Source organism: Suricata suricatta, chromosome 5 (genome assembly GCF_006229205.1).
Source record: "Suricata suricatta isolate VVHF042 chromosome 5, meerkat_22Aug2017_6uvM2_HiC, whole genome shotgun sequence".
Classification (NCBI taxonomy): domain Eukaryota; kingdom Metazoa; phylum Chordata; class Mammalia; order Carnivora; family Herpestidae; genus Suricata; species Suricata suricatta.
Window position 1 is genome coordinate 58,081,714 of NC_043704.1, and position 18,002 is coordinate 58,099,715.

The following is an 18,002-nucleotide window of genomic DNA, read 5'->3' on the forward strand; positions in this document are numbered from 1 at the left end:
TGCAGTCATTAACAGCATGACTTTTGGAAGGAAATTGTTTTAAAATCCTGGCTGTTACCATTTACTAGCTGGGTGATGTAGGAGCTAGGATGAGGGTGAGGTGAGCCAGGTCCTCTCCTTAGATGCCAATGTTAAGGGACTGCCCCACCAAATCTGTAATTAAGATACATATTTTAATGAAATTTTTAAAATTTTTTAATGTTTTATTTATTTTTGAGAGAGAGAGACAGCATGAGCAGGGGAGGAACAGAGAGAGAGGGAGACACAGAATCTGAAGCCGGCTCCAGGCTCTGAGCTAGCTGTCAGCACAGAGCCCAAGGTGGGGCTTGAACCCACGAACTGTGAGAATGTGACCTGAGCCAAAGTCAGACGCTTAACTGACTGAGCCACCCAGGTGCCCCAGAAATATTTTTCAAAATACAAACTTAGAAGGGTGCCTAGGTGACTCTGTCAGTTAAGTGTCCAACTTTGGCTCAGGCTATGATCTTGCAACTCATGGGTTCAAACCCTGCATCAGGCTCTGTGCTGATAACTCAGAGCCTGGAGCCAGCTTCAGATTCTGTGTCTCTCCCCCCCCCCCACCTTCCCCACATGTGCTCTGTCTCTCTCTCTGTCTCAAAAATAAACATTAAACAATTTTTTAAATAAATAGATAAAATCAAAACAGGGAAAATGCATGATAAACAAAATATCAATATTTCAAATAAAGGTAAGCTGTTGTTTGTCTGTTTTGAGATGCTGGGATGCTGTCCAAGGAATAGTATTTTTCAATTAGCCTGTGATTTCTGGGACTTTATGGCATCATATCCCCCATGGCCACTTTACATTGTCATAAACACATTTTTTAAATTGTAGATTTTTTAATTAATTTGTCCACTTGGTCAAAGTATGGGAGAATATTTTGAGAAGTGCCTATAGGCTCACGTGTTTTTCCTTTTTTCTCAGAATTCAGTATGACTTTGGATATGCTGAATAAACTAAGTTTTAGTTCTTTTCTCTGTAAACAGGGATGAATATAGTATTGACCTTATACTGGTATTGTGAGGTTGCAAATAATACAACTAAAAACTTAGCATAGTATCTATACTCAGTACACATTAAAAGCTAATCTTTAAAGGATCCATTTTATGACTCTATAATTCTTCAATTTGGCCTTGCAGATGGTGGATTCTCATGAAGTACAGGCTGATCATCAGTGAGGCTGGAGGGCAGTGAGTTTGTATTACTTGAGGATCTACTGAGGGTCAGGACAAGCATGGTGTACCATATTATGCTAATTAGGTCTGCACTCCACATTAAATCATGTGGGTCCTCTACTTTGAAAATCTCATTAGGTTTTAGAAACATTTATTAATATTTTTAGAAGTTATTTAAATTTTAAAAACTTTAAAAAGGGGGAGGGGGGCCTGGGTGGCTCAGACAGTTAAGCATCCAACTCTTGTTTCAGCTCAGGTCATGATCTCATGGTTTTGTGGGTTCATGCTGCCAACGCAGAACGCGCTTGGGACTCTCCCTCTCTGTCTGTCCCTGCTTGCTCTGTCTCTCTCAAAAAAAACAAGAACTTTAAAAAGTCATCAAATTTTTTTCTTTGAAGAACAAGAACATTTTTAAAAAGGTAAGAATAAAGACTCTGTACAAGACATCTTACCAGTCTGTTTTCGGCAGACAAGGTTACCTAAGATCGGTCTTATCAGAGACGATTTGAAGTATTCTCTCTGATCCCCATCACCAAAGGTAGATCACTGTATCATAAAGGAGATCCTTCAATCAACAAATTGTCCACACGTCTGTAATCTGCAAGTTATATAAAGGCCTCTGGCTTCCTGGAATTTCTTTGCAATTTTTCATTCCACATACTCAGAAAAAAGAAGTTCTTTTTATTGTTTGTGATGGTTTGGTTTTCATTGGTATGTGTTGTCTCTGAGGCTTAACTGTCCCCGGACCTGGGCATCTCTGCTTCTTTGATACCCTGATTTAAGCACCTTCTTCCTTTGTTTGACCTTTGAGCAAAATACTTAACCTTATTTTATTCCGTATTGTCATAGGAATAAATCAGCCTCGAAAGAACTTTGCACAGTGTCTGAAGCATAGTGTGTGCTGAATAAATTTAAGCTATGATTAATGAGAATATAAAACTTTAATAGTGGTTGTAACATATTATTAGTATTATTTTCCCCTCTCCCAGCTCCAGACATTTCATTGTCTGGGCTCATCTTCTCCTCGCCTCTTCTCTCATTCGCTCATTGAAGGTGGCCATTCTCTGCAGGTTCTTGCCTGGGCCCCCTTCAAAACTCCTCCATCAGCCAAACTACCCTGGCAGCCACACCCAGCTACACAATAAAGGAAAGACAGCTTTTGTCTCCCTCGTTTCCAACCTGAGCTTCTGACTGCCTTTCTTCCCACTGCAAAGTAACGGATGGAAATGTTCCCAATGGGGAGTCATTTACTAAGTGACCAAAAAGCATTTTGAACTTTAAAAAGCCTCACAGAAACGGAGCCTGTTCATGAAGCAAGAGCAGTATAAGTCAGCTGGTTGTGCAGACCTGCAGGGGGAGCCTGCTTCCTTAATCACTTTATTATTGGCCTCCAGATCGGCAGCCATTGAGTGAACCGTGCCCACTTTCTTCTGTCACCACTCAATATAAAGGGCTCCTTTTAGGGCCCTGTCTCCAGAATATAAGCTCTTTCGTTTTAATTTTCTATGTTTCTTCATTAGGAGGACGGTAGCGCAGACTCCTAGGTCCTCCCTTATTATGGGGTTAAAGGTATGTCATTGTTTCAGGGTAAGTCCGGAGCAGGGTATCATTGTTTGCAAGCTGTACTATCTATGAATCTGTATGTAAAGTGGATAGCAATCTTAGCCTTAAGTCACTTAAAGAGTGGGGTCTTATGGCGCGCTTGGATGGCTCAGTTGGTTAAGCGGGTGAGCGCCCGGCTTCAGCTCAGGTCATGATCTCATGGTTTGTGGATTTGAGCCCCACATTGGGCTCTGTGCTGATAGCTCAGAGCCTGGAGTTTGCTTCAGATTCTGTGTGTGTCTCTCTCTCTGCCCCTCCCCTGCTCATGTTCTGTTTCTCTCTGTCTCAATAGTAAACATTAAAAAAAATTAAAAAAAGAAAAAGAATGATGTCTTACATAAGAGTTTCTCCTAAGTATATTCTGGAAGTACCTATATAAACTATTCAAAGTCTGCCTTGACGTTTCTACTGTTTCTGCTCCCAGGTCATACTTGAATTCTCTACCTCTCCTCGCTTCCACTTCTTCTACTCTGTATCTGTCTAGTTGTTTTTTTTTTAAACAGATTTAAACCAGAGATTTCAAGCGACAGATCTTTGTTTTCATTATTTTTTTACTTCTCCACCAAATGCATTTCTGTTCATCTTAGTGCCCACCGTTTCCCCTAACCTCTGCACATAATGATTGATTAATCTGTTGTTTAGAGTTAGACCGTGGTTCTCAGACCTGGATCTTTTGAGGACCTTTAAAAAAAATGTTCCAGCCTGAGTTTCATCCCAGAACAACTGAGATAGAATTTCTAGAGGAGAAACCTGGTGTGTCAGAATGTTTTCAAAGCAACTCTACTGATAATATTAAGTTAGATTATAGAAGAATGAGATCATAACCCTTCCTCCAACCTTGTGCCCCTCAAGAGTCTCCTTGTCACCAGCCCTTACTTAGCACATTTACCGACACTGATCAGCACGATGATTGTCTGGCGATCATGTCCATGGAAAGTCTGGCATGGCAAAAAGTGTAGGAGCTGTTTTTCAAAAATGCAAGAAAGGATATGGACTAGAAGAACCAAGTGTTTCAGATAAACTCAGATTGGTAGAATTCTGATCAACATTCACAGTCTACTCTTTATGTGTCCTCTTTGAAGTTCAAATAGAAATAAAAACAGGAGGGCAAGGACCCTGACTAGTCAGAGGTATGGAGGCGAGAAAGTGCGTAGGGCACAAAATTTAAGGAGGCACTAACTCTCAGATACCCACCCTGCACTGATAAGGCCCTGAGAGTGATTGCATCCTTGAATTTTATGTTCTTAGAGCCTCTTTACTTCATCCTAGTCCTGGCCCCACAGGGAGCTACAATGAGACCTTTTCTAAAGGAAAGGTGGAAGGGAGGACAACCATAATCATCTGGTCCAGGTGAAGATTTATAAGCAAAATGGATACAGCGTATCTTAGCCATCAGATTCTTGAACTTTGAGGCACCTGGATGGTTCAGTCAGTTAAATGTCTGGCTCAGGTCATGATCTCACAGTTCCTGGGTTCAAACCCCACATCAGACTCTGCACTAACAGTGCAGAGCCTGCTTGGGATTCTCTCTCTTTCTCTCTCTCTCTGCCCCACTTGTGTGCTATGTCTGTCTCTCAAAATAAACATTAGAAAAAAAGATTCTTGGGGTGCCTGGATGGCTCAGTCAGTTAGGCATCCAACTTCAACTCAGGTCAAGATCTCACAGTTAGTGAGTTGAAGCCCTGCATGCGGCTTTGCGTTGACAGCTCAGATCTTGGAGCCTGCTTCATTCTGTGTCTCCCTCTCTCTGCCTCTCCTCCACTCATGCTCTGTCTCTCTTTCTCTTAAAAATAAGTAAAAATTTTAAAAAATTAAAAAAATTCTTGAACTTGAAATAAGAATTATGATCTTTCATTAGCCCCCAGTGCTGTGCCCTCCAAATCCCACTGCTAATATGCAGCTATGGAAAGTTTTGAAGAGGAGGTTCTAGTCAGAAGAATGTCAAGTTTCTGTTCATGCTAGGAGAGGGTGGCTATAGTCACTGAAAGTCAAGTGTAATGATCTTTTCTCTAGTAACATACCAAATATCTCTTAATTTCAATTCTTCATCCATCACCTCTATTTTTTTTACAAGATATAAATGAATTAATGCATGTAAACATCTAGTCTAGAGCTGACATGATTGAGTGCTCAGTAACTGGTAACTATTTCTTTCAGCAGGAAGATAATGGAACTCAGGAAGTATGTATCACCCAAGGTCACTCCATCAGCAATTCCACACTATTTAAAGACAGAGTCCAGCTAATTACAGACTATAAACTCTACCTCGCTCCAGTCCAAATCCACGATGATGGCCGGAAGTTCACCTGCCATGTTATGGTCAGACCTGGCAAAATCTTGAAGAGCTCCACTACGGTGAAAGTTTTTGGTAAGAGCTTCTGTTCTCTGGACTTGCTTCCGTCCTCCTGTCCATTTCTCTGTCTTGCTTTCCCCTCGAGAGAAAGTGCCCTGCTCTCTGGAGAGCAGCCCCACAGGGCAGCTGTTCTAGAGCTCAGTTGCCCTTGATATTGGCATTCACATCAGGGGTGAGGATAAGGGTAGGGACTTAAAGAATGATGATTGAGTGAATAGAATAAAATCACACTGAAAGCCACAGATTGGCCAGTTTCCTGGTGACTACCCCTTATTTACAACTTTAATGTTTCCTGAGAATACTGCAAATCTCTTTAATTATAACTGCCAAAATTTAATTACTGAGTTGTCTAATTGTCTCGGTTACTTGCTGGAGTAAGGTGGAACAAGGACAGTGTGAGAAAAGGAAAATGATAAACACGGCTTCAAAGAACCCGCAGGAGGCCCTCACCCCCAGCCGGGCCAGCTCCTCAGCAAAGGAACCTGCGGGCTGGCCCTCTGTCCCTGCATTCACTGAAGTGTGGAGCGGAGTGGAAACATCCACCACGGCCCACTCAAATCTCACAGTTTCTGCAGGGAGCAAATTTGGGGAAAGTGTGAAAATTCTGTTTTGCTCAGTGATGCAAGGCAATATTAATAAATACGAAATCCAAACCCGTGGCTTTGGATTGTTTTCATCTTTGTCCCCAAGAACTGTGTTTTTTACAAAGGCGTTTTTAAATGAAGGCAAAGAGAAAAGCAGTGATGTGGATGAGGGATTAATTGTTTTTGCAAATGAGGGGAATGGATAGAAAATAACTTCACAAAATCTGGGGACATGAGACAAGTGTCCTGAATGACCGGACAAGTGAATAATGTTTGTTTTTACTTAGAATCTTACTGCATTATTAATTGAGATCAAAGTTAAATATTTTGAGGAAGATACTAACCCTGTAGTTCATAAGGATGGAGGCAGCTACAGGCAAGATTTATGTAGTTGGAAGACTCTTGCTTGTAGCTCTTCCTATGTCGCTCGCTCTCTCTCTTTATTTCTCTCTCTGTCTCTGACTCCCCTTCCTCCTCTCCCCCTCTTTCTGTCTCTCCTCGGGGATGGGCTAAGAGATCATGGATCACCCCTAATGATCAGGTTGCTTATGGAGCCTGAACAGTGCTCTGTGAAGAAGTGGGAAAGACCGTTCATTTCTTTCATCGATATCACTGTCAGCTCACTCACTGGGGCGTGACTATCTTCGAACAAACATGAAACTGACTCATCCGGCCTGACTTTTGGCAAATCAATGAAGGCAGCTCTCCAGGCTGTGAAAAGAAATGTCGATTCTAAGCTGGGCAAACTATGTCTCATTTGACCAAGGGTTATTGCACCCAACTTGATCTAACGGCCTTGTCAGCACTTAAACCTCTCCCTCTCTCTGGCAGAGACCTCTGTCTTAGTCCTGAATTCTTTTCGCTCTTTCACATCTCACTCTTACCACCCTGTCTGTGTCTACATCTCTCTGTCTCTACATCTATGTTTCTTCTTTGATCTCCTTTCAGTGGATGCTTAAATATACGAGATTCTGCCTGCTTGTTCATTAGAATGTCCCTGCTTCCTGGCTTTCCCCTTTAGCAAATGGGCCAGCCAGGCTGTGCTTGGCCTGTCTCATCCAGGCCTTAGACTCTTTGTGTATGCCGCCAAGTGTATATCCCGGTGGCCCTGGCATGGAAGTATAATACATGGCTTATTCAGAAAGCACTCAGCATTCCTTGATGATTCCTCAAACAGAACAAACCAAAAATAAAAACTTGAAACTTCAAAATAAATACCCAAGTGTAGCACAGATCCACTGCAGTATGGATGCCCAAAATCCAGTTTCTTTCTTCTCCCTGAACAACGTCTCCATCTCTGACAGTCCAGGAACCAGAAGCTTCTCCAGCTCCTTTGCTACGTCTTTCCCTCCTCTCACTAATCTTCTGGACTTTACTTTCCTTAGCAGGGCATCACCTACTATCACAAGTTCACTCCTGCCCCCTTCTAATCCCTAAACCTGATTGTTCTGAGCCTCAAAAGGAATGTCTCTCTAGCACCCCTGCAACTTGCAGTAACTGCTCTTTCAGGTCCTTCATTCCAATGGTGTCTGTTGCTAATATGAGGTCAGAATGGTCAGAATGCCCCTCCTCCCATTAATGTTTCAGGGTCTATCTTGGTTTGGGTTCCCTGAAATAAAACATTGAGACAAGGATTTGAGTTAAATTAATTTATTTGAGAAGTATTTATCGAGCGAATGTATAGGGGAAACATCAGAAGAGGAGTCAAGAAAGCTGAGGAAGGGAAGGAAGACAATGAAGTATACATGATCATGCCAGTTGCCAGCGTGGGCTTCGAGCTCATTCGTACCGGGAACTCTGGGAGAACACACATCAGAGGTCTCCCGAAGGCAAGGAAGTTGGGAGTGTTCTCTACCAACTTGCCATGTGTTATAGCCATTGGCTCACTAGACTTCCAGTTTTCCCTACTTGTGGACTGAGTGTGCTCCCATAAGCCCAATAAATCCTTAGGAGAGAGTCATAGGCATACCCGACAGAGGCCTTCAGCACGTAGAGGCAAATGCCTCTAGATGTAGCAGACACGGACAGCCTGTGACAGGCTGGTTCACACACAGCTCAAGCACTGACTTGAAGCCACTTCATTTCAATGTAATGCACTCAATGTCTACTTTGTGCTGGGCACTGTTAAGTGCTAGAGATGGAGAGATGAATGAAAATAGTCAGGCTTCAGGGCACTTACAGTCTAACAGGACATCAAAATCATTGAAATATCCTCCGATATTCTGTATTTTCCATGAAAATGTAAATTTCTTTAGGCCAGTGAAGTTGATTTGTCCATCTTTATTTCATAGGCATTTAGCATACTGCTGGGCACACAGTGGATGTTTAATAAATATTTGATGAATGATGAATCTTACACATGCACGTATGTGTGTGCACATACTCTCTCTCTCTCTCTCTCTCTCACACACACACACACACACACACACACACGTGCCAGGTAAGCTGGCATTTGATGTCACTAACTGTGTTTTATTTGCCTTTAAGCCAAACCAGAAATCCCCATGATTATGGAAAATAACTCTATGGATGTCTTGGGAGAGGTGAGTCACATTAAAGCCTTTGAAAATCTATAGTATCATATGCCAAGGTGTGTTTAGTTACATCATTGTCAGAATATCTTCTCAAAGGACCTTATTCCTTGACCCTCAGCCAACTGATTGCTAGTGAGGAAGAAGCGAGTCAGTTGATTCTAGAAATCAAATGGGAATCCTTACTTTCTGACTTAGAGCTCTCAGAACATGTGATCTATAATCCTTAGTCATTAAATTTTCTGGAAAAATCATCTCAATAGTTTAGACTTCTCCTTAATGAAAATTGGAGAAGATAGTGAATGGATAGTAGGACAGAAAGCAGTGTGAATCCCAGTGTTAGAATGAGGCTTCGTTCAGCTGCATTTAATTCGTTCTAATCCATTTCCTGTACCAGCCTGCCCTATGGTCTTTATTTTGAAGTAACAAGAGGAAAAGTGCCTTTCTGTACTCCTTCGGAACCCCGTCTATTTTGTAGTCAGTAGGAGAAAGGGCAGGTGAAAAAGGAAAGTAGAGTAGGGCTATTTGACTTCAGTTTCATGTAGGTAATTCCCAGCCTTGAGTCACTGGGATCTGGACTCACTTGCCAGCTCTTCTTGTTGGCTGTGACCTTGGGCAAATTTGTTCACATCTTTGTCATTAGTTGTTTCTTTCTACATGAAGAGGATAAGAAGAACATCTGCATATTGTTGTTATTCCTAAGGATTACGTGAAATAATGTATGAAAACTTCTTAGGATGCTATGTGGCATACATTAGGTGCTCAGTAAACAGTAATACTGTTGTTTTATGGTTATTACTACTATGTGTGCTAATCAATTGTCTCAGGGCATTTTGACTTAATTCAAGCTTTTTGAAATCCCAAATAAAATAAATTTTCTCGTGAACTCTCATTTACTGCTACATGGGATGAGAGAAAATTATACTCATAATTTCTTCTAGTCTTGAGAATACTAAATAACTTATGATTTCTGATCCTGCTGAATATAAGTCATTTAATTTGACAGCTGTATACAAATTATAGCTCAAACTCTGTGGGATGGTTTTAGATGGGCATATATTTGTGTCTTTTATTGATTTTATGTAGTAGTCTCTTAGATAATTGCTGTTGTAGTCCCAAGTATATGAAAAAATATTTAATTTTTTTTCTTCCACAATTAATTCCAATCTTAGTAGTGGACTTCGTTTCAATCATTTAAATAAAACTAACACTCTAATGGCACAGTTTGGTAGGTAATTTTGTTTCTTATAAGGGTTTCCCATAGGTTCTTTATGCCAATGTTAACAGGTAATAAGGACTCAGTCAAGATACAGAACTATAAGATTGGATTCAAGAATTCCAGTTTAAAAAAAAAAAGGACTTTCTCTTACATGTTATCAAATTTCTTCTGTACCCATGCTCACCTAGGTGCTGACGAGGACAGTCAGAGAACCTTCCTTCCTGGGAGTTAGTGAATAATCTCTCACTAACTCTACATAACCAGTGACAGGACATTACTTGTCTCTGGATCTTTTAAGATTCTGCCAAACATTAGTAATTTCTTATTGTAATATTCTTAGAGTCCCCCATTGTACTTTTAATAGCTTCTTAACTCTTCAAAGTCCTTCCACATGCTTTTATTAGTGATGCTTTCAGTGAACTTCTGAAACAGGTGGGGCATCCATCATTTTACAGATGAGAAATGGTGGCCAGCACGGTCTACACAATTGGCTGAATCACTAATATAAAGGGAAGAGCTGGGATGAGAATTTAGTATGTCTATAACTAGGTAGGATGATATAATGAAAGGAGACCTTGGTTCAGGGGCAGAGAGAACTAATATCAAATCCTAATTTGGCCATTTCCTGGCTACACATCTTCATCTAGTAGTTAACTTCCATGAGTCTCAACCAAGTCATCTAAAACTGTGATCAGGATTAATATTTCATGGGGCTCTTAGGTGAATTAAATTTGTGCATAGTAATGGAGTATATTGCATATAATAGATGTCTCAGGAATATTTCTTTCCTCCTCATTATTTATCATTCAGCTGCTCCCTTTCATCCATTTTTTCATCTGAATATATGTTCATAAATCTCTTATGTGATTGATTTTGGGAAACAGTGTGGGATAATGAAAAAACAGAACATAGATTGTGGAATCTAATAGACTTGGGTCTGATTTCTCCTCTATCACTTATTAACTCTGACTCCTGGGACCTCAATTCCTTAGCTTTCTCATCAGTGAACATGGACAATGATCCCAACCTCCCAAGAGTGATACAAAGATCAAATAAGAGAACATATGTCAAGCATCTACCATCTGGCAACCATAAGTATTGGGTATGGTAATTTCCAGCCCTCCCCTTCATTTCTTGGAGATTAACTAATTTAACATGCACTTATTGGACGTCTACTATGCACCACATATTTACTCCACCAGCAGCCCTTGGTGTTGAGATTATAGGGATTTGGTCCATTAGGAGTTCTGTTTTCCAGCATTACTAAACCAATGAAGTTTATGATTAATTTGGTTTTCCTGAAAAATAGAAAAGCCCCCAAATTATTCTAACCATGATACTTCTCAGGTTTAGACATACCAGGGATGTACAAAGAGAGTGTTATACCTGTGGATGTCCTATTCTTGTGCGTCCTGGGGGCAAGGCTCCACCAGGGCTCCAGCATGGTGCGCAGCCTCGCCCCCCAGCTGAGATGGAAAAGGAATCTGTAACTGAAACCTCAGGGCCCCTTCTTATAGCAGACACTGTATTGGAACACAAGATGCTGGCCCAAAGAGCCCTCAGCCCACAGACCTGGCCCTGCATAACCTGCTCTGGCGATGTGGCAAAAGAAGGCACAAAAGAGATACATGAAAACTCCAGGGTTTATTCAACAGTTTGGTCTTTCCATGAGCCATATAGGTCTCTCTTTTATGCCCAGGCTTTCGGCTTTAACCCCATCTTCTCCATGGGTCTTATCCTCATCGCTCTCTACCTTTATTATGTTTGACAAAAGTTAACTGAAAAAAATATATAAAGAGAACTACCTAACATGAAACATAGGAAACAAAAGTAGTTGGGGTTAAAATGCCTGAAGAGGAAGAGAAGCTAAAATCATAAGAGCCATGTAGAACAGACCCATAATCTAAAAACACACATTACCATTCAACAGGATGGCTTTGGTGTCTATTTGCAGGTTTTGATTATTGCTATTTATTTAATTGTGGTTTTGCAAAGCCTGAATCTGTGGATTCTTTGACCTTCTTAAGCTTCATTTCAAATGTATGGGTGTATGAGTGTTTAAGATTAGGTATTAGAGCTTCTTCCTCTCTCTCCTTCCCCCCCACCTCCCTCCCTCCCTCCCTCTCTTTCTTTCTTTCTTTCTTTCTTTCTTTCTTTCTTTCTTTCTTTCTTTCTCTTTCTTTCTTTCTTTCTTTCTTTCTTTCTTTCTTTCTTTCTTTCTTTCTTTTTCTTTCTTTCTTTCTCTTTCTTTCTTTCTTTCTTTCTTTCTTTCTTTCTTTCTTTCTTTCTTTCTATTTCCTCTCTCTCTTTCCTTCATTCCTTTCTTCCTTCCCTTTCCTTCCTTCCTTCTTCCTTTCCTCCCTTCCTTCCTTTCTTCCTTTCTGGCATCTTATGGAACAATAGATCCTAATTCCCAGGGTCCAGTCATGGGACTCCAGTGGCCATCATCATTTATAGTGGTGAAAGTCCCTGAGTTTTTACCTCAGTTGGAGAGGGCCCTAAAAATGGCACCACACCCCTTTGGGAAACCATATGGGAAGTAAAATCTTTAATATCAGCCAAGTTTCTAGGGAAAAAAAAAGGGTGGGAGATTACAAGCCTGCAGTACAATCTAGGCTTTTCACAAGCTTGTGTTTGAACTTGTGCTTGTTCCACAAACAGCTCACAGGGAAGACAGATTTGGCTGTTAGAGCTGCTGACAGTCTAAGAATAAGCAGTAAGAGGGAGCCACACAGGTGAGGACAGAGGGAAACAGCATGCTATTACTATACCAGGATCTTGTCCACTTTCTGGGAGGCTGATGCCCATTAAGTGCTTGGACCTATTTACAAGATAATGAGGCACTGTTTTATTAGCTCTTGTCTCCCCAGCTCCCACCATCTCTCACTCCACCCCCAACCCAGTAAAACAAAACAAAACAAAACAAAACAAAACAAAAAACAGATTCTAGAGGAATCATCCAAACTGAAAGTCAGCTCCAACCCAGAGGCCATAGTCATTGTCACTTTGTTTTAATCTGTTCCTGAGTAACCATATTGGGCACACCTTCAAGAGCCCAGGACATTGTTCTTTCCTTATTGACTAGTAGGTTCCCCTTTTACAAAGCATCTCTAAATATTTAAAAATCAACATTTTTAAATTTTTAAAAATATTCTTTCTGTTTATTTTTTTTTGAGAGAGAGAGAGAGAGAAAGAGAGAGAGGGAGAGAGAGAGCAAGCCTGAGCCCATAAGTAGGGGAGGGGCAGAGAGTGAGGGAGACACAGACCGTGAAGCAGGCTCTAGGCTCTGAGCTGTCAGCACAGAGCCTGACGCAGGGCTCAAACTCATGTATGGTGAGATCATGACCTGACCTGACCTGAAATTGGACACCTAACCGACTGAGTCACCCAGGTGTCCCAAAAATGAACAGTTGTTTTTTTTTTTTTAAAGCCAGAGAACAATTGGCATGTAGCCAGTATCTCAAAGGCAGGAGTAAAATCCAAAACCTACTGTTCAAATGAATGAGTGGTCTTTAGGGACAAAACAAAAGCAATTTAACTCATTAAATTTGACCTCAGAGTCTCAGAAAATGTTCTCTGGCCTTCAGTCTCCCAGACAGTCATGGTCTCTCATCTTTCCATGGTGAATTTTCTGGGGAGGGATCTGTCTCTCCTCTGATATGTTCGGACTTCCCTATCCCTTTTTCTTTTTTGGTTTTCTGCCTCTGTTTTTTATTTCTCCTTACTCACTGCCTCTCTTCTTTTCCTTCCTGAGTTTTTTTCTTCTCTTCCTTATGAACTCCCTCTTTAACAGACCTTAATATGAAATTAGATTATATTTTAAACATGTATGAATAAGTTTTTACATCTTCTATTCTTAATCTTTCTTTCGAGTGAGCTGAAAAGTCTTTAATTCTCTCTGTGCTGATTATACATTACTTACGTGTGTGTTAGGTTGTTGAAAAGACAGGATTCAGACAATTTCTGCTGGTGACAGAGCTTTAATGTAAGCAGACGGTACAACACAGCACCCGTGGGAGAAAAGACCTGCATTGGATGGGTCCCAAGAGCTCAGGTTCAAGCTTTTATGTCCTTCTACAGCCGGGGCTCACAGAACAAGCCTATACCCAGTTCTCAAATCACCACCAGTATGTGTGCAAAGGCCTCAGCCCCAGGAAGCCTTGGCTCTGCTCGTGGCGGGGTCTCTTAGAATGAGCTGGTCCCATAGTCACATCCCAGCTACCCCACCAGCCTCAAGTACCAGAATCCTCAGCTCCACTCACCAAGTGCTAGGCATAAATCCTCTTACTGTCAATCATCACCACTGACAGGATGGTACATTCTGCACCCAAACTCACAGACCCATGGTGGCAAAACAACATTGATCTTCAGTTAATACACTTGGAAGTTTTGATCAGGACAGCGTCAGGGGCCCTGTCGATAAGTATTTGGTCAATTCAGACCTGCTGAGATTAATTCATATTATGCACTCTCTTAAAAACAAAATACTTTATAATTAAGCTAAAGTGACTCTTCCCTGGGTGCCTAACGTTTGCGTCTTCAGAATAGAGACTTCCCAGGCTGATTTAAACAAAATGGAAAGGATGAGCCGCTGCAGGTTGCTCTTGCTCCCTCCGACAGGCTTCCTTCTCAGCCCTTCCCTTCCACTTCATCTCCAGGATGGCCCTTTCTACCTCCTCCAGGGCTCGCTCTCTCCTTTCCACTGCTCTCTCACGCCATTCCACTGCCCTCTCCCTCCTAAGCACCTCCTTTTCCCTTTGGCTGGCCCATAGAGCCAGGGTCCCCAGCTGCTCCAGGAGCCGGGCCCAGTCGCCCTCGATACCCATGGGGAGCTGGGGCCCCTGGGGCCTGGAGTCCTTGTGCTGCCCCACCTGACCATGGCCAGTCTTCTCCAGCTCCTCTCTATGCATGCTCTTCAGATGTTTCCACAAGGCTGTGGTGCCCACGTTAACCCCCGGGCCACGGCTCACCTGCCTGCCACACAGGCGGCAGGTGGCATATTGGTTGGGGTGGTGGCCAGCACGAACAGGGGCCAGGTGGAAATACTCCCAAACCTCGGAAAACCGGGACCCCTTGTTGTGCGGCATAGAAGTGGGCATGGCGCTCGCAAAAGGGCCAACTGATTCTCCCTTCTCACTGACTGCCTCTTCCTCCTTCATCTCGAGGTCTCCTTTTGCCTTCATCCTGGTTTCCTCCGCTTCCTCCTCTTCCCGCCTCATCCTGTCTCCTCTTTTAACTGCTTTCCTTGAGCCAGAAGTCTTAGCTGAACCACAGCTAAGGCAAAATGAGTAATTGGGAAGGAACTGTGGTAGTAACTCTGGGATTCAAAACAATGGCCAAAGGCTGGCCACTCCTGGGTGGTGTGATGTTTCCTCCTTTCTGCTTCAAGGGAGAGTCAGAGTGAGTCAGAGCCGCACAAAATGGCCTTTGAGGCCCCCAAATACATTCCCACCAGGCCCCAGATATGTATTAATCCCTCTTTATGTGTACCAGGAAGATAAAACAAATTAGTCCAGAAATTACAAAGTTCTTCAGTGAATTCAGTATTCTCTACATCAACCGCCACCACAAGTGTTTTTGAATATTGATAATGTTAGGTTTTCTCCTGATTCTCCTCCCGGCTGCTTCCAATGTTTCTGTGCTCCTGGAGGCCTACATATGGGTTTTGGAGGTTCTGAACCCTCAGGCTGCTCAGGAGCCCCAGGGCTGGGGCCTCACTGGCCTTCCTCAGTATAGGTAGAAGCAAGCACAGAGAGATGCTGATGTGAGAGACACTCACGCTTCCTGAGAACTGTTGGAACAAGCAGTCCAGACGCTGGGTAATAAAGTTCCCAGTGTGAGGTCGGTTTGCCCCTAGAGAGCCTCTGGGGCTAAGAGTCCAAGAATCCCAGCAGGCTTGGCTGTTTTCAGCAGGAGGAACCGGCCCTCACAGAGGAGAAAGACATGGAGCGCATCTCAACAGACTTGTTGCGCGACAGTCCTCGCAAGTAGCTTACACTCCGCCTCCCTGGGCACCGCCACCTGCAAAGCCAATAGCTGATAAGTCCTCCCCGACAGCAGCTTACTCCAGATGTTTGGCTTGTTCATTTAAATAAGCAAATGGACAATTACACTTTTAAAAATGACCTGATTTCTCCGTCCTTTTTTTGGGGTCATCTCTTAAGTGACTGGGAGCTTTATTCGTCAAGCTTTGCAATCCCAGACAGTAAACACTCTCCCCGCCTCCCTCGGCCCCATAGCCCTACAAGTGGGTACTTACAGGCAAGCAAGGCCCTGAGCTTGTCTCGGGTGGCTTTGGCGCAGGGTGGCAGGGTGACTGCTCTCATACACTGTGGGGAGCTGTTAGCTGACTTCTGCCCCTAGGAGGAGGGCACCTGCAGGTCTTGTTCCCTCCCACTTCCCAGGAAGCCGCCTTTCCAAGTGGGCGTGTCTCTGCTCGCCCACACACAGATGCAAACGTTTGTCCGCAACCCCCTCCACCCCGAAAAAAGATGTTCCTGGCAAATGTTCTGTAGTGAAACAATAAATCAAGCACCTACAAGTCTTAGTTCTGTTTCCAGATAACTGGATCATCTGGCCTCTGGAGCAAAGAAAAATATTTAAAGGGGGAAAGGGTGAAGTTTCAGCAGAGAAACCACATGCGCCAGTAAAGTCTGTGCTTTCAAATATTTTGTCCAGTTGTCAGATCACAAATCTCAATTTTTGGTTTGGAGACTCTGGATGTTGTAAATACAGTCAATAGAGAGGCCAAGGAAGCCATACAAAAGGAAAGATGAAGCGAAAGGAATCCTCCCAAGTTGAAGGAAATACAAGTTGAGCAGATTTGAGGTTGCTTTTTATTGTATTATGTAACTAGCACTAGAAAAGCAAAATGCTATTGGCTTCTATTCTCGGTTGAAGTGAAATAAATGAATAGTCACAATTTAAGCACAAATCTCATATTTACGTATATGCTATATTTATATATGTATATTTAGGAAGGAGAACCTACCAAGAGGAGACAGGGACATTTTAAAGAAAGTGTCTGTTGAAGAAAAATCTTTGCCTTATAGAAGAAAAGAGAAATAGCAGAGTAGAAAACATGCCAAGACTGAAAGATAAATTTCAAATGAAGAAAGAAGGTTGAGGGAAGGAAAGAACTCCAAAAAGAAAGGAAGAATTGGTAAACAAATAGGGAAACTTTTTAAAAAATAGATTTCTCTTTGTAAACTAAAAAGCTAATGTTTAAAAAAATGAACCTATGAAAAGCCCTTTTGAAAAGGCTCTGCCCAAACTTAGGCAAACTAAATCGGGGCTAACTTACAAATGGGCATTTCAGTATTTCCACTGTGGAAATAAGGAAATGGTCATTCTTACAGCCAGATTTGGATTCGCCAATCTATTATGCTACAGTCTTCAGAGGGCTTCCCTCTGCTTTCAGGACAATGTGCCCAACTCCCACGGAGAACTGTGAACCCATTCTATCTATCAGTCTTTGTGAGTTCCCCACCACTTTCCATTATGGACCACCTGTGGAATCCCAACCCATCTCTTCCCTGACCACAAAATATAACTCTGTTCTCTAAGTTATTCCCAGAATTCATCTTTCTCTGCTCTCCTACAAAACCATCCACATACTTTTTGCCACTTCTTATATAATTCTTTGTGCTATCGTTCACGTATTCCATGTGTACTTAGAAAAACATGTTGTAGAAACCAATTCTTGGGCCTGTCTCGTGGATATGACAGCCACACAATAAGTGAGTGAGTGATTTTGACTTCTCAGCAGAAGAATATGTGTGTGTGTGTGCACTTGTAGGTGTTACACAGACTCTTGTGCCTATATTCTTCATCATTATTTTTTAATACCACGTTTTTCATCTAACTCACATGGAAGGTCCCAAACAGCAATGGCTTCTGCTTGCACAGCAAAACCATATAAGCTGGATGTTTCATAAGAGGTTTGACTTCAGTCTGAACTAGTTTAATCTGTTGCTTTTCAACTTCAGAGAGATTGGGAGGAGTTCAGGACAACAGCACATTCAGAAATAAAATCTTGGAACACAGTCTGGAGGTGGTATAGAGTATTTTAAATCTGAATAAAATCCAAGTTCAGATAATCCACAAGAGTTAAAGCTTCTTAAGGTTTTTATTAAACTGACAAGAGATTTCTTCAGGGGCCTGTTGCCTTTCAAAGGTAGCAGAGCCCCTACTTGTTCCTGATATTACCATATCATCGTCTTTTGGCAGGTTAACCAAGCATGGAGGAAATGAGTCATGAGAGCGGTTAAAAGTATTGGCATTAATAAAAACCTTTACAACTTTTTTTCTTAACATTTTGTTTCCCACAACTCTTCCATACCTTTGTGGGCCACCTGAAGATAAACATCAATTTTCAGCATTTTATTGGATTAAATAAATTGAATTCTCTTCTCTTCACTAAATAAGAATTTGTTTTAGCTTTTACTTTTGGCTTTCCAGGACCCAAAGTGACATAATGTCATGGATCCGCATTCTTGCCACATGCACATGTCCCCA

The 18,002-nt window shown here is 42.1% G+C and overlaps 2 protein-coding genes across 7 annotated transcripts in view; one reads left to right on the plus strand and one right to left on the minus strand.

The window, feature by feature from the left end:
* CD96 (CD96 molecule) overlaps nt 1-18,002 on the plus strand; it is a 98,008-nt gene that overhangs the window by 27,248 nt on the left and 52,758 nt on the right. For 4 of the 6 annotated variants that reach the window (XM_029939264.1, XM_029939266.1, XM_029939268.1 and 1 more), the window contains exons 4-5: nt 4,956-5,166; nt 8,223-8,278. In XM_029939264.1, the coding sequence (XP_029795124.1) occupies nt 4,956-5,166; nt 8,223-8,278 (267 nt within the window). The remainder of the gene's footprint in view (nt 1-4,955; nt 5,167-8,222; nt 8,279-18,002) is intronic. The other 2 variants (XM_029939270.1, XM_029939265.1) reach the window with 1 other exon arrangement.
* Nucleotides 14,051-14,704, minus strand: ZBED2 (zinc finger BED-type containing 2). Its single transcript, XM_029939271.1, has one exon. The coding sequence runs from the start codon at nt 14,702-14,704 to the stop codon at nt 14,051-14,053; it is 654 nt and encodes a 217-aa protein (XP_029795131.1).